Source organism: Monopterus albus, unplaced genomic scaffold (assembly GCF_001952655.1).
Source record: "Monopterus albus unplaced genomic scaffold, M_albus_1.0 scaffold69.1, whole genome shotgun sequence".
Lineage (NCBI taxonomy): Eukaryota > Metazoa > Chordata > Actinopteri > Synbranchiformes > Synbranchidae > Monopterus > Monopterus albus.
In genome coordinates this window covers 1,068,973-1,084,969 of record NW_018127949.1, presented here as the reverse complement: position 1 = coordinate 1,084,969, position 15,997 = coordinate 1,068,973, and the positions used below count along the sequence as shown (strand labels likewise).

Below are 15,997 nucleotides of genomic sequence, written 5' to 3'. Positions count from 1 at the left end.
GTCCAGTGAGGGTTCGCCAGCCTATGGCAGCATTTGTCCTCTGTCCTTTGTAATGTGGTAAAAGAGTACTCTACCCTGTCCTGTCCATTAAACAGTGAGAGCAGCAGGGCTGGCTCCTGCTCCTCCCCATCTCAGTGTACTGCCTCCATTAGATCATTCAGATGATGCTTGTCCTTCAGGTTTTCCTGGTTAGACATGCTGTCAGAGTCCTTCTGGAATAGGTCAGTTCGTAACATTAAAGGATGCACTCACTGTACTTTTGAGCAGTGAGCAGTTCTGTAAAAAAGCTGTGGGTGACACATGACATGTTTGTACACATCAGATGTGATATCCTCACCCACATCTGATTGACATTTTTTACGTAGTACCTCCGACGGTGCTACCATCTGTCTTGTGAATCCAAAATACTGCGAAACGCCCAATGTCGCATTATTTTTAGAGTCAAAGTCGTTGTTGTTCTCTGTAACATCACCAACAGCCACCTCCTCCTCAGTGGCATTCGTGTGTCTCTGTCAGTTTGCTCGTCTGCTCCGTCCCCTCCTTCACTCCAGGTCCTCGCTGACACCACCTCTGATATTCACATTCTAACAAGTTTAATTGGTTGTCTGTAAGATATAACAGCTGCCAAACTAAATCTGTGATAATAGATATCACATTTTTTGAACTGCCGTGCCATTCTTCACTTTCTTTATACAGTTCTAGTGCACACGTAATATTATTTATCCTGGTTATCAGGTGAAATACTGTACATTCAGAGTGAATTATAGACAGTTAAGTGCATAAAAGACTGAGAGATGTGTTGAAAAGGCACATTAAAAAAAGAGATAATAAACACTTCTTTCCAGTGAGCACCGCCACATTTCCTGAGCCTGATAATACACTCTCTCAGAACAGTTGATTGCACTTTATTGACATTAACAAATGATTTTACTTGGCAGGCCTTCATTTAAAAGTCAGACTTTTTTGGCTAATGTCATGATATTGCTGTTGAAAATTATAAATAGTTTTAAACTGCTGTGGTTTAAGCAAAGCCTGACCTTACAGGACCAGAGAAACGTAGCATTCTGTTAAACTAATCAAAGGTTGTTACTTTAGAGCTGTATTAATCCAGCTGTTGAAATGTTGACCAAAAAGACTACATTTAAGTTACAGATAAATTACAGGTTTTTAACACCAGTAAAATCCACAGTGCAGCCCTGAAAAGATGTTCACATTTGTGTTTAAGTGTAATCTTTGTTCTTTTGTAACATTTTATTTCTTTTTTTTTTTCTAGATTTATGTTTTGTAGTCGTGCTAATTTTTATGCCTTCGCGCCGGCAGTAGCCACGGCCAGAGGCATTGTGTTTCAAGTTCACTCCAGACCAGGGTTATCCCCAGACTTTCAGGTTTTTAGAATCAAAAGTCATAATTTTCTAATCAGTCATAAATAAGTTATATGAAGATGTGATTATCAGTCCTAAAGCTCTGAGGTTTTAAGCTCGAGTTGAGCTCGCCCAGGGCTTTGTCTAGCCTGTTTTGCGCCTTGCATTGACTGACTTGCTGTACAGTATATCTCTCAAACTTGAATAAGCACAGATTTATTTGATTCATTCCTTGAAAATGATCCACCTTGATTGGTGGTGGTTCTTGATTTGGCTTTCCATCTCAGTTTAGGATTATACGTATATATCTCAAATTGGCGAGTAAGAATTCATTTACATAAGTTAAGTTGTTTGCTTTGAGGATTAAAGGATTAAATTTGGAACATTAGTTGCCACACTCTGTGTTCTGTTAGTCTGTAAAGTTTGTTGGATGTCACTGTGTTGCTTTGATAAATAAAAGTTAACGAAGTCTAATTAACGTTTACAAGCTATCAGATCATTTCCTTTTTGTTAGAAGTATGAGATGTGATGAGGTGCCAACAGCAGAAGCTAATGTGCTGGCACTTGGCACAGGCTGCTCCTGATAAGAGTTGCTCTTGCTCTCAGTCTGTTAGCAGGCTTCTTCATCTTGGTCTGTCCTCTCTGTTTGCTTCACTGCAGATGTGACTCAGAAAACCGTTACCTTGGCAATCCACTGAGAGGAACCTGTTACTGTGAGTAATTCTCCACCAGACAGCTCATATGCGCACACATGCACATGCACACGCACACGCACGCACACACACACACACACACACACACACACACACACACTGGTTATTCTTGGATATTCTCTCTCTCTGCTTTCCTCTCTCTCTCCCAACATCTCCACTTCCGCTCAGGGCAGATGGGGCAGTTTGGCACTTTGGCACCAGGGGCACTTGTTCGGTGACAGAATGACTTGTTGTGAAAATGTCAAGTGCATCAGGAGTGAGTGATTGAGCTAATCAGGGGGACGGAGGAGTAAAAACTCTCCACTTGTCTACTCACTCACTCACTCAGCCACCCACCTACTCATTCATTCATTTACAGTGTAGTTGATTTAATGTTATTGTGACTTTTAAAGTAGAAGGAAAATCCATCAGAGTGAGTGATGTAAACAGCTGCATTATATAAAGAAGTAAAAAACAAAAAACAAAAAAAAGACAGACATAAAATTGACGCCCGGCGATGACGAGCGGTCACACATTTGCGCCTGTATTCCTGTTTATTCTGTACGTGTTGGTGTTTGTGATCTGTGTGTTTATTTGCATGGTGCGGTGTCCTTCACGGTGCTGTAGTACTTACCCATTTGTTATCTGCCTTTCAACACTGCTACTGACAACAGAGCCTTTGCCAAGGTTTTTTCCCTTTCGAAATGCCATAGCATGACACCAAGCTCAATGAGAAAAAGACAGGAAACGAAAGGCCTGGAGCTGGTTTTAACCTCCGCACAGCACTGGGATTTTTTAAAGCTCTGGTATGCAGCATTGTAAACACAACACTCAATGACTATCTAAAAGGGCGCTGACCGTGGATTAACATGCTTCACTGACGGTGGCATTATCCAGCTACTTCAATGTCTTCTCACTATAACTGGTGATTTTGAGCTCCCTCCTGTTATCTCCCAAGGTGTTTGTGCAATTAAAGCCCTTTGACTGTCACATGCATACATAACCAGTCACACTATTAAACATAAAACCGTCAGGAAAACAAGATAGAATTGATTTTATAACTGAAAAATCACAAACACACATGACAGATGAACGCCCATGCTACAAAATGGATTGAAGGAACGATCCAAAATAGATTTTTCTGGCTATAGATTATACTTAATATTGATACTTCATTGGCTTAAATAATTTTGGGAAAAGAGTGAATTTATATGTCACAATCTACTGTTAATTAAGGATACTTCATTAATCACTGCAGGGGGTTTCTGAGCCTGCTGTCACGGTCAGGTCTTCCTATTTGTTGTCTGCTTGATTAGAAAATTGTAGCCCTGATTGCAGTCACTGGATTTGATTGCAGACATTTTGATTTCACTTGTCTCTATTGGTCAGGCTAGTGCTTGGATTTTCTTTTGATTACATCACATACAGCTCTGTATATTTATGCAGTCATAGTCATCTCTAGTAGTGTTAAGTCTCAGCTGGCAGCTCAAAAGGTCTACTGTATTGTCCTTATTATGTGCAGTGTATTGTTGAATAACAGGAAAGCTTATAAGACCTTTCTTTCCTGTCTGATTTTCTAAATAGACAATCTCCTGATCGACTACCAGTTCACCTTCAGTCTCATCCAAGAAGATGATAATCACTACACTGCCATCAACTTTATGGCCTCACCTGAGCAGGTAACTATTGCAGAAATCAAAATTCTCAGACCAGCAACCAAGGCAGTAACAATTGAACCTTTAATGTGGTAACGTGAGCACAACATCGTGTCGAAACCACATTTAACACTGATGATCATTGATTGATCATTCATTTTCTATCAAGACAATAGAGAGTTTCATTTGGAGTCTGAAACTGCCCCCAAAGTGTCCAAGGCTGAAAGCTTGCTAAGTTATACACCCTCCTTATAGTAGCTCTGCTTTTATTATGTAATGTACTTTCCTATAGTGAGGCTGTTGTGTTTTTTTTTGTGTGTGTGTGTGTGTTCGACAGCACCCCTCCACATTAAGACAAGACGTGAAACATATTTCTACAGCAAAAATATTTGAAAAAAGTTACATACTGTAGCTTTAACTACACTAATGGTGTGGTGTTTTTATGTTCATCATTTAAAGGCAAACAAGAACTTGGACATGTCGATTAATGCATCCAACAACTTCAACCTCAATATCACCTGGTCGGTGGGATCAACAGGTAATTTCACTTGATTATACAGATTAAATTAAAGGAATAGTTCAGGATTTTTCAATATGTTCTTAAAGTATTATTGATGTATCCCTCTGTACATGAAAATGGTCTTAGTTGTTGTCACTTCTCCTACACTCCACACTGACCCTGAATGTTTCCACCCGGAACGTGACTACCTTGAAAAAAAAAACAAAACAAGGGTCAAACCACACAACTTTCATTCAGTGCAAAAACTCATTCCAAAGTTCATTTGTGGCTTAGATTCAGCTTCAGCTGTCCCACTAAGTTAATATGAGTATTTGGTATCTTTTAAAGTTACTGTCTATTCAAAACAAATTTAGGTACTGTCCAGAGAAAGAAAAAAGGGAAATTTGTTGTGAATAGACAGTAACTTTGAAAGATACCGACTCTTATTAGCTTAGTGGAACAGCTGAAGCTGCATTTGAGCATCAGACAAACTTTGGAGTGAACTTTTGCACTGAAAAAAAGCTTGTCCCTCAATTTTTGCAGCATAGTGACATTTCAGGTGGAAACATTCAGGGTCAGTGTGGAGAGTAGTATAAGTGACAACGACCAAGACCTGTTCTCACATACACAGGGATACATCAGTATTGTTTTAACAGCAACTGAACTATTCCTTCAATGTATTAAACAAATACCTCTCTCTGGTTTTGTCCTTCTATTGGCCAGTAGACACCTTGATGAGAGGAAAACCATATGAATATTGATTCCCGTCACAAGAATGCAGATTTAGTTGTGAACAAAAATAGTTAGCAGATGGAGTTTTTATACTCTTAAACTGGAAACAGGCCACTGAATAATAAGTTCCCCTCCCTCTTCTCGCTGTGTTGTAAATTCCCCAATTAGCCTGTGAAAATACATATTCCCAGTTCAAACAGCAATGCATAAATAATATGGAAAAGCAATTATGTTGTAAACAAAATGTTTTATTCTACACCAAATAAATGGCTCAGGGCATAAATGCTATTAGGGGTACAGGTCAGAAGTGATCAGAATTGCAAAATTGAGGACATCATCACAAAAGAGTTATTATGGGCTGTTTTAACATTTACACAACAACAGGTCAACAGAGCAGATATTCAGAATCTCATCTCCCGTTGTACGATTTGCCAGTCGCACAGAAAATGACATACGCCCATTCTAGTCTGAGTCTGTTTTCATTCATGATTTATACAAAGGCATCAAACACAGACTCAGGTATGTCTCTGTTTATTGTTTATTGCCATTTCAGTGCCAACAAAAGTTGCACATTGCTTATTTAAACACCACATATTATATATGTACGTGACATGCAGAAAGCCTTGTTAATAATTTTTATTCATTTTATAAGTGATATGATGCTGTTAATATCATACACTTAGGCTGCCAACACATTTACTTAGGATGACAAAGGCTTTAAAAATTGAGTTATTAATGTAGGTAGTATAATGGATATAACAGAAATTACCAGCCCTACCTGTTAGCGTGCACTGTGTTACTGTTGAGTGGATAATACAGGTCCACTGGGGATAGACAAGGCAAGGACACCACAGTCATCCAATGCACATCTTCTTCTCCAGTCACCTGCCACTTTCTCCATCCTCACAACACTGACATTTTCCAGCCATTAAAACACGTTAACCTCCCGTGCTTGTCTCTGGCACCTTAACCTTTTTGGAGCATCGTCATCATTAATATTTGAAACTGGGGCCCCTTTCCCCACAAAGATATTGTGTCTCAGGAGGAGCGAGAGCCTCTTCACAATTGACAAGAGTGTGAAGCGTCTTTGGGTGGAGTGGGGGCAAGAAGGGTGATTTCAATTAAGATAAGTGTGCTCACGAAGCCACACTCAAGCTGTCATTTTCGGTTCTTTTGTTTCAGAGCTCTGGGTTGGAATGTCAATGTTGAAGACCCACTGACATGAGGAAGAATAAGAAATGACTTGAAATATTTAAACACATTGAAAATGGGAGTTTTGGTTAAAAATGTAAAAGTTTTTATTACATGATGGGTATTAAGAATTATATGTAAACACAGCACTTTCTAAAGTTTGCACTTCAGTTTTGAGCTTATTGAGTTTTATTCAAAGAAATGCCATCATTCGCCTTTGAACTGTCATTATAAAATATAGCAGTACTTTTTAACTACCATTTTGGGCTGCTGTAATATTCACCCACATATGAATACCTAACACAAACAAACACAAAATAGCTGATCTGTGCAGAGTGTGGTTGCCCTTATGTAGCCTGTATCTGGTCTAAGGGCACAAAAAGCTCAATTCTATGACTTAAATAACCAAAATGCATTAGCTGGATACAAATGATAAATATGTGCTAAAAGATAAACTGCATGTGTAATTACATGGTGAAGCTCCACTGTTTTTAGGTCAAACAAAAAGAGGTTTAATGCACTTGAGACATCAGACTAAACGCTCCTGAGAGCTTTTCTGTTTCCTGCTGTCCCAAACAGCATTATAAATAATGATGAATAATCCAATAATGGATTCATACTACTATTAGCTCCAGATCTGTATGTACTGTAGGTCCATTCAGTGAGCTCCAAATGGCAGTGTTCTGAACATAAACTCTTTGCCCCAACAGCTGGAACCATCTCTGGAGAGGAGGTACCCATCGTGTCCAAAACTAACATCAAGGAATACAAAGACAGTTTCTCCTGTGAGAAGTTCACCTTTAGAAGCAACCCCAATATCACCTTTTATGTCTACGTCAGTAATTTCTCATGGCCCATCAAGATCCAGGTAAGGACTGTACTTGTGACCTTCACCTGACTTACATGTAGTAGATAACACACTGATCCTTAGTTTTGTTTTGTTGTCGCTCTTTCCAAATTGCTTATCTAAATGTACAATGTGTGTGTAATCCTTTAACATTTATTATCAACAGGTCTTTGCAGATGCAAAGCTCTGTTGTTTCTCAGGATCATTTCAAGTGCACATTATTCTAATTACAGATTTAATGAGTAGTGGTTAGCATGCACAGATGCACAGCAGTTTTTTAGTGGGCAAAATCAAAGCACCATTTAACCTTTTCTAGACCTTCCTCTGAATGGAAACTGATTCGGACAGAGTGAAAATATAACACAATGAAAAATGTGTTTGGAGGAAAAAAAATGGCTAAGCTATTGTCAAAACATCCATGGTGTAACCTCACAGGCTAAATGGAGCTGAAGACCACATAAGGTGACTGGAGCCTGAAAGTGATGTGCTGTGATTTCATAGCAATGAAAGCTCTGAGGTTACGAGAGAACACCTACTGTCACACATGTAGATAAGTAGTTTACATTCATTTAAAAGTAAAATAATAATTGTTGCCTCAAAAATGGATGATTTTAACACATTTGAATCCAATCAGTTCCTCAGTCAAGTAACACTTGACCTTAAACTTTTACATGTGGTCAGAATTCTGGTAAAGAATAACAGTCAGTGTTGTATACTGCAACAGCAGTCTGCAACAATCTTATTTCTAAAGTTGTATGATTACACGAGAGGCAAGACATGATAGATAAAATTGTCATTCCTAATAATAGCACACAATACCCTTTTTACTAATAAGCCCCCTCTCAAATATTGATTTTTATTTGTTCTGGCCCTCCCTTTCACATGGTAAATGAATGGACCAGTCATCTGTGGAGGTGGCCTGGTGACATTTTTCTATAGGATTTCCTGCCCCAGCAGCTGCCTATTTATTATGGACTGGCCTGGGCTGGTAGAGGAATAGGTTCTGTAACACGATAAGATCCCTCTTTCCTTGCCTCTGTAATGCAGGGATGAGAATGTAGGCCTGGATTGAGATCATTCATAATTTGAGACTGCAGTTGTTTTTGTATTTAATGTCCAAGCAAATAAGCAGATAATAAAGCAGATGGTAAAGAACAGTGCCCTAGCTGAGATTTTTCTGTGACATCATCAAGTGCCTTCAAATAATGTCATTTATTGGCTGCATTGTGAAATTTTGTTTGCTTCACACTAAATCTATCCAAAGACAAGTGGATGAAATTAATAAAATTTTAGATTTGTGTTGTCTAGAAAGCCTTTTGGCTTATTTTTACTTTTTTTTCACAGCCAACAGCTTTCATTCCATGTCCTCCAGAGAATCTTTCATTTTCACTGACCTTTTTGCAGACTTTACCTGTCAACACCATATTATCTTAATCCCTTCACAGTGTCACAGATCAACAGGGAGAGCTCAGTCAGAATGAAGTGAAAGTTCATTGGGCTTTTCCCTCCTGGAATTAAATGATTGTTAATAGCAGATTTGTTTATTTATTTTAATTGTAGAATGAGATTTACAGCTTGATTGTAATTCTATTTTTTTCACCAATAGATTGCCTTCTCCCAGCACAACAGTATCATGGACCTTGTCCAGTTTTTTGTGACATTTTTCAGGTAAGTGAGTCAAATGTTTGTTTAACATAACTAAACACACTTACTCATTTAGTAATTTTTTTAGTTAAGTGTTCAGCAGTCAAGTTATTCAGAACTCAACCCACCACCACTTCATTCTCCACTTGTCCCTCTAGAATTATTGGGCTACTTGAGCCTATTGGACCAGTTCTGTTAACCAGGGTAAATGCTTTGTGAATCTTCAAGGCAGCAATTTTCCTCTTTCAAGCGTGCAAATGAACTGTCGGTAACCGTTTCAATAGGTACATATTGCTCTGCAAGTGCCATCTAAAGAGAAGGCATGGGTGATCAAGATATGAGGGCATGTAATGATTTTTCATCCTGAGAACTGTGATAGAAATCTTTTCTCATTGAAATGTTTAAAATGAGGCAATCGAGTTATCTTAAAAGCACAGCAAAGTCTGACTAAATTAAGAGGATGTGAGTATAATGGCAGATTTTTTTGCTTGAAGTCAGATATTTGGCGTTTTTGTAAAGCTTCCAAAGATTGCATTGACTGGCTATGTTTTATGAATGATGGTGTATTTGGATGCAGATATTTGCAGCAGATTTCCCATGAACAAATCAACAGTGGATAAGTTAAGATGATTTTACTTAGTGGCATTGTCGGGGACAATATTGCCTACCAAACTCAGTGACACAGTGTCTGTGATGATTTTATTTCAAGGTGTGCTGCCCCGAGTAGCTGATAGACCAACATATTATCTGTGTAGGTGTCAGGGAGGGAATTGAAGACAGTCTTTGCCTGAGGCACCTGCCCATCATTGCCCAGTCAACAAAAACTTTCCTGAGAAGTGTCACACAATCAGATATCATCTGCTTCCATCTGATCAAATTTCAGTTGAATAGCCAAATTCAGACATTCTTGGAAGGAAAGGGGAGATGGACAGAGCTTAATTTATCTAAAATGTGCTTGTATCATTTGCACACTCTATATCCAAAGGAAAATGCAATCCCAGCTTTTGGTGGCACAGCCTATAACTTTGACTGTTTCCTGCTTTATTTTGTGCGACTTTTTCCGTGATGGCGCTGTATTTTGTTGTTTTGCTTTGTTGTGTCCTCTGTCATGCTGCTTTGTCTGCATCTTTGTTGTCCAGTTCTCAGTGACCAATAAATACAAGAAAGAGTGAAAATCCCTGATGCAGTCAGCAGCAGTTGTATGCGTGTGGAAGGTCTAAGGAGGGATGAACCTGCAGGAAACATAATCAGCCTGATGACACAATGTCACATCACCCCACAGGGTTTCTAGACCTTCTTGTATGAGAAATGAAGGGTGAAAAAATGACGGCATGGCTGGGAACATGTTCTGTTTTCTCCCACGGTTTCACTGCTGAGTTTACTCAAGTACTGTCTCACATTTTTCACTACAGGCCTCTCAGACACACCAAGTACTTCCCTCACTTCCACGTCACTTCTTCATCTTCATGAACAACATTTACTTGCACAGTGCAGCCTAAGTTTTAATCTAGTTAGTCTTGTTGTTTTATGTGTTCTGATTAGATGCTGTAGAAACTCTTCAAGTGGGGATGCTGTGCAATCCTTGCAATGGAACCCCAGGGTCTCATTTGTACTAATTAACAAAGTCATCTTTATTCCAGTCACAAACCTGCATATGTGACTGTATGCATCCATGCGCACATTTTGCTACAGGTATGTGTTTACACCATGTCTGTGTAAGCATTAGACGTGAGGAAACACACACACATACATGCATACATACATTATTTATTTTGACTAACATTCATACAACATTTTACAGGGATTCTTGGATCATATTTTTGTCTTTTATGCAGCAGGAGAACGCAAGAATAGACACTATTGATTGTTTTCCCTTGCTGTAACTCTAGCCCTGTGGTTGCAGAAAAGAGCATATTAATTAAAAGACACTAGTGTTGAGTTCAGTTTTCTTTCTGCCCAAGATTCAATTTTAGATTTTGTTTCATGATCACAATCAATAAAAGATACATTTGGCTACAATTTAAAATATATACATGTAATAATAATGTAAGATGGTAGAATTTGTCTGATATCAAGATGCTTAGGAAACTACGTGTTACTAGATCTACAAATCAATCTATCCCATGCCTGTAACAGCTTAGAAAAGAATTTCTCCCTTCACTACCTTAGGACGTCAGAACATGAATGATTGCAGAATTTCTTTTATTAACAGCAGAAGTAAAGGAAACAGAAAATACAATTTAAGATTCTTTGCTGTCTAAAATACACACGATGAAAGCCGAACACATGAAAATATCACTCAAGCCCCCACAACCCCTCCTCTCCATTCACTGTTATCCTCAAAGGTGTCTAAGATTGTTCAAGAACTTCTAAAAGAATGAAAGGGTTTTCTACCTAGCACACCTCTAAAATAAATACCAGGTGCGATGATAAGATGTTTGAAGCGGAGAATTTCACATCAGTCAACACTTTAATCCCACTGCCTGGTTGCCTCCTCCTCTTTGCTTCAGTCATCTATGAGAAGCTTTATCACGTTCCTCACAGGCGTTATCGCCTTCTTCAAAGATCCTGGCCAATAGATTGAGCAGGTATGGCAAAAAAGCCTACTCAAGTTTTAATATCAAACAAATGGGCCGACAAAATCAAAGCTAGTGAACTGTATTTATTGGACCGGACTGCCAGTTTCAGAATGTGGCATGTCCCTAAAGCCAAGGGCTCGTTGGTCATTTCACAGTATGTGTTTCACATCCAAAGAGGATTGTTCCTGGCCATCAGGAACAATGTCATGTTCCGTCTAATACAGTGAGGAGATGAAATGATTAAATACACATGAATGACTGAACATTCACTCTCTTTGTAGTTTACAAACATCTCTTGAAATGTTTTATTAATTTTATGCTGTTTGGAAAAAAGTTGGTTTTATTTATGTGAGTCATCTATTTCCAAATATGTCTTCACATCCCACATCTTGCTCATACAAGCTATTGAAAAAGTACAGAATGTCTCCTTAGCACATATAATCTTTACATTTTCATCTGTCACCAAGATAATGAAGTGGAAGCTCCCAATCAGTCATATTTTTCTACCCCAGTAGCACTTAAACCTGGCTGATTTTTCCCTTGAGTAATGATTTTACTACTGGGTTATTAATTGAAGCAATCAGCCAAAATATTGAGTCTACTGAGAAACGAATGCGTTGCCTCTTTGTATCATCTCCCGCCATTGGCCTTTTTTTTTAAGTCAGAAGGAAACTGAAATTTTAATTTTGAATTCAATAAAGTTTATATTGCTCTCTGTACGTGATTTAGAAGCATTAAATTACTTTTGGTCAGCACTTTTGGTATTGAGAAAGTATGTAGAACTTGAACTACTGAAAAGCAGCTTTTGAAGGATCCACTGAAAAGACGAGGATGGCGGCTCCCTGTACGCAAAGAATGCACAAAGAATAAATGTGGGTACATTCTCCATGACAACTGTTATCAGTTAGTAATGTTGCTTGATATTTCCTCCACTATTTCATTCCAGTTGCTTTCTGTCGTTACTATTGGTGGCAGCAGTCGTGTGGAAGATCAAACAGACCTGCTGGGCTTCAAGACGGAGAGAAGTAAGTGCACACAGTACTTTGCTTACATGTGAAATGCAGCGGATTTCAATGACTTCCTACTACCCCTGTAGAAAAGGTTCTCAGTATTTGCAAATCTTGAAGTGTCTTTGGTGCCCCTGTTCTTCTGAAGCATCTTTCAAACCTAAAGGTACCTTCAAAGCTGCAGTTGTGTTTTTACATTTGGAGCCCATACAGAATGTTGTGCCAGCCTGTATTTGCTGTTATTTCTTATTCTGAATGGTTGGTTTGTAGACGTGGGTGGGCATGTGACCAGTAAAACAATGCTTATGAGTTACAAAAAAAAAGGATAAAATTATGTTCCAGTTTTTGAGTAGTTATTTTACCAGAAAAACAGTGAATGTGTTTAAAAATAAAGAAGATAATTCAGATAAACACTGGATTTAAGTTAAGTGGAGCAGTAGAGAGGGCATGAAGGAAGCGAAAGTGATACTGTGAGTGACCTAAGGCAAAAAGGATAGAATGGAACATTACTATTCAGTGTTGGTATGAAAGATGGGGTTGAGAATAGATGGATGAGAATAGATGGCATGAAAGGGGGTGAGTGATGAGATGATGGGCAGTAGAAATTAAAAAAGAGAGTAAAAAAGATGCTGTGCAGGAAATTGAGGAAGACCAAACGTATGCAAATTCACCTTATTGCCCTTACCCAAACTTCATGTGGTGGCTGAACCATAATTTCCATCTCTTCAGAGTGCTATATTCTAGTATATTTATGATTTTTATTTATTTATGATATGATTGTGATATTTAGGAGCAGGAAGTTGAATTTGGTGCAAATCCAGCCTTGTGACCTGCAGGTGACTAATAAAACTCCCTCAATTTATTTCCACTTTGGGAATGACATTGATAATCATAGGATCTGAATTTTATTTCCTCTAATTGATATATGAAAATAAACAAGAATTAAAGCTACTGTGACTGCGAATCATGCCTATCCAAAGAATTAAAGTCAATAAAAATTAATGCAGGCAGATGGGCTCACATCATTAAAATTCTGCTCACTTTTTTCCGTCTGCTCTTGGAATTCCTTTTGTCCATTTGTCGCTGCCCTTCAGCTGCCAGATGAAGATAAATAAATACAGAGTTCCATCGCTACATTTTAGGGGATTAAAAAGTTTTTTCATTGCGTGCAAAAATACTGCACTTGAGTCTGTAAAAAGGCATAAAAGATTGGCTTGCAGATCAAGTCTTGTATATAGTGGCTTCAGAAGTCAGACCACTCTACCTTTTGCACTCTTTGTGTTGTAGATTTAAATTTAAATGGCTAAAATTGCCTTTTTGCCTACCAATCTACATGCACTAACCCATAATAACAAAGTGAAAACATGTTTTAGAAATTTTTACAGATTCATTAAGAATCAAAAACTGAAATCTCTCCTGAAGTCAGTGCTTTGTTAAAAGCCCCTTTGGCAGCAATTAAAGCTTTGACTCTTCTTGGCATCTATAAGCTTTGCACCCCTGGATTTGGACTGTTTATCCCAGTCTTCTGGGCAGATTGCTCTCAAACTTTGTCAGACTGGATTGTAAGTGTCTGTGAGCTGCCATCTTCAAGTTTGTCTGCAGATGTTCTATGGGGTAGAAGTCTGGGCTTTGGCTGGGCCACTGGAAGCACTGCAGCGTTGCTTCAGGCCATTGTCGTAATGAAAGGTGTATCGTTGCCACAGTCACAGGACGTGTGCACCCTGGTGCAGGTTTTCTTCAAGGACCTCTTTGACTACATATATTATTATTATTTGTATTTTTTCATCATGTGACCAATGGCATTTTATAAAATTTTGACTAGCTGTTTCATGTTCAAGTTTTACAAGCTACTGTCGCCTTCTGTTTATATATCTAAATTCATCAAGTACATTAAAGCCATTTGATATATTGCCACTGGTTTCTCGTGTAGATATGTTCAGCCAATAAAAATGTCAGCATTTGTACATGGACAGTTGCTTTTTTTACTGTAGGTTCATGTCCTAACACCTTGTCTACAGCTGTGTCTGTAGTGTTGAGTGTTAGGTTGAGACTATTTTCAGAGGCACAAGTTGCTTAAATTCCTGAGATAGCACCAGCAAACCACTTTTATTTCAGATTGAGTGGCAAGCAAATGGTGGAATTCATACAAATTGCTTGCTACACTGCTTGTATTATTAGAAGGCATTTTGTGTTGTATGTCTGTATGGGAACTAAGAGGTATAGGAGCTATCTATTGCGAATAATGTGGTGTTATAATCACAAGCGTTTCAGTGGAATTTGTGATTGGGTTGCGCCAATCTCGTCCCATTGGTGAACTGATTGGCTCTTCACTGAATATTGTGTCCATTTAATTTGCGAGAGCTTGTCAATAGCCCATGTACTTATGGGGATTGTCCCGATAAGTGATGGAAGGATTTGGGCCGAGGGCCATCTAATGCGCTCAAGCCCCATCTGACATAAGGACATGGAATGAATGAGTCTTAATGAGGCTTCTAGAGATGGCAGAGATGGGAATGACACACTGATCCTGCCAAGTGGCATATGGATGCCTGATAGTGTTTGGACTTTTGAATGTTGTTTTTTTATTGACCTTCTGGTATGAAATTTGTGTTAGCACTTGAAAAAGCACCGTGTTCATAGGAACCAGTTTTTCTGTTATTTACGATTTTTACTAGAAACACACTCAGCCTGAGTGTGTACATTAAGATGTAGGCATTTTATGTATGTCATTTTGAAAATTAGCTCACTAACAACCTAGAATTGACATAGTGGTGAACACGTCAACATTTGCCCGTACTGACTTAATCTTACAAAGCTGATCTTTTACCACGCAAATACACTGATTGGATAAAGGAGGTGATACCAAAGGTGCAGCCATTGTGTTAGAATAATTTTAGTTGAGGATAGGTGAGAAGAATTGGATCTTTAGTGGGGGCCAAAGGGATAAAAAGGCAACAGCTGAAAATGCTATAGAGGAGGATGAGAGCTGACCTCTTCGAAGCTACCTGCGGGGAGAACAGGACTGAGAGGGCGCCGACATTTCACGAGACTGTAACACCAATTTTTTTTTTTTTTACACACAAACGCGAATTGTATCTAATGCTTTCCTGTTCGCTGCTTATCTTACTCACACACTCACTACCGTACACACACACACACACACACACACACACACACACACAGAAACACTCAGATCAAACATACTGACCATAGTGGAAAGCGGTGATGTTTTATTAGCATTCTAGAAGCACTCAAAACTATTATTGAGCAGTGGGTCACGTTAAAAGCACCATTATTTTTTCAGCATTAATTGTACCATTTACTAAATCCCCAGTATCTAATTAGCATCACTTTATTAAAAGCTATTAGCAGCCCATTTTTGATGCCCTGGCCATGATGCTGATAATTGCTGTGACCAGTTTGTAGCTTAAACCTGCCCGTTGTGTCATTTAAGAACTGATAGTAGTAGATGTTAAGGCTAAAAACAAGGACTGTGTTGTGTTGTAGGGGTGTGTGACTGTGTTTAAACTGAGTAAGGGGCTGTGTAGGTGGGTGCATATTGCTTTCATTATAAATATGAAGTATGATCCAGAATGTCCAGTTTGAGTAATAGGTCCATAAGTTTGAAGTTTCATCAAGACACTGAACAGCTCTTTTTCTGTGACTGTTTAGAAATACTTAGAGGACAGGATTTTACAACTCACAGTGACAGTCATTTGAACATTTGTTGTGATATTCAACAGTAGAAATACACTGTTCAAATTACAGAATAATTGACCAGGACTGTGTG

At 38.6% G+C, this 15,997-nt stretch overlaps 1 protein-coding gene across 2 annotated transcripts in view; it reads left to right on the top strand.

Moving 5' to 3' along the window:
* atrnl1b (attractin-like 1b) overlaps positions 1–15,997 on the top strand; it is a 57,301-nt gene that overhangs the window by 27,231 nt on the left and 14,073 nt on the right. For both annotated transcript variants that reach the window (XR_002275325.1, XM_020604968.1), the window contains exons 21-26: positions 2,022–2,074; positions 3,638–3,732; positions 4,168–4,246; positions 6,841–6,998; positions 8,584–8,645; positions 12,147–12,225. Coding sequence is in view for 1 of the 2 variants with exons in the window: in XM_020604968.1 (XP_020460624.1) it covers positions 2,022–2,074; positions 3,638–3,732; positions 4,168–4,246; positions 6,841–6,998; positions 8,584–8,645; positions 12,147–12,225 (526 nt within the window). In the remaining variant the exon portion in view is untranslated. The remainder of the gene's footprint in view (positions 1–2,021; positions 2,075–3,637; positions 3,733–4,167; positions 4,247–6,840; positions 6,999–8,583; positions 8,646–12,146; positions 12,226–15,997) is intronic.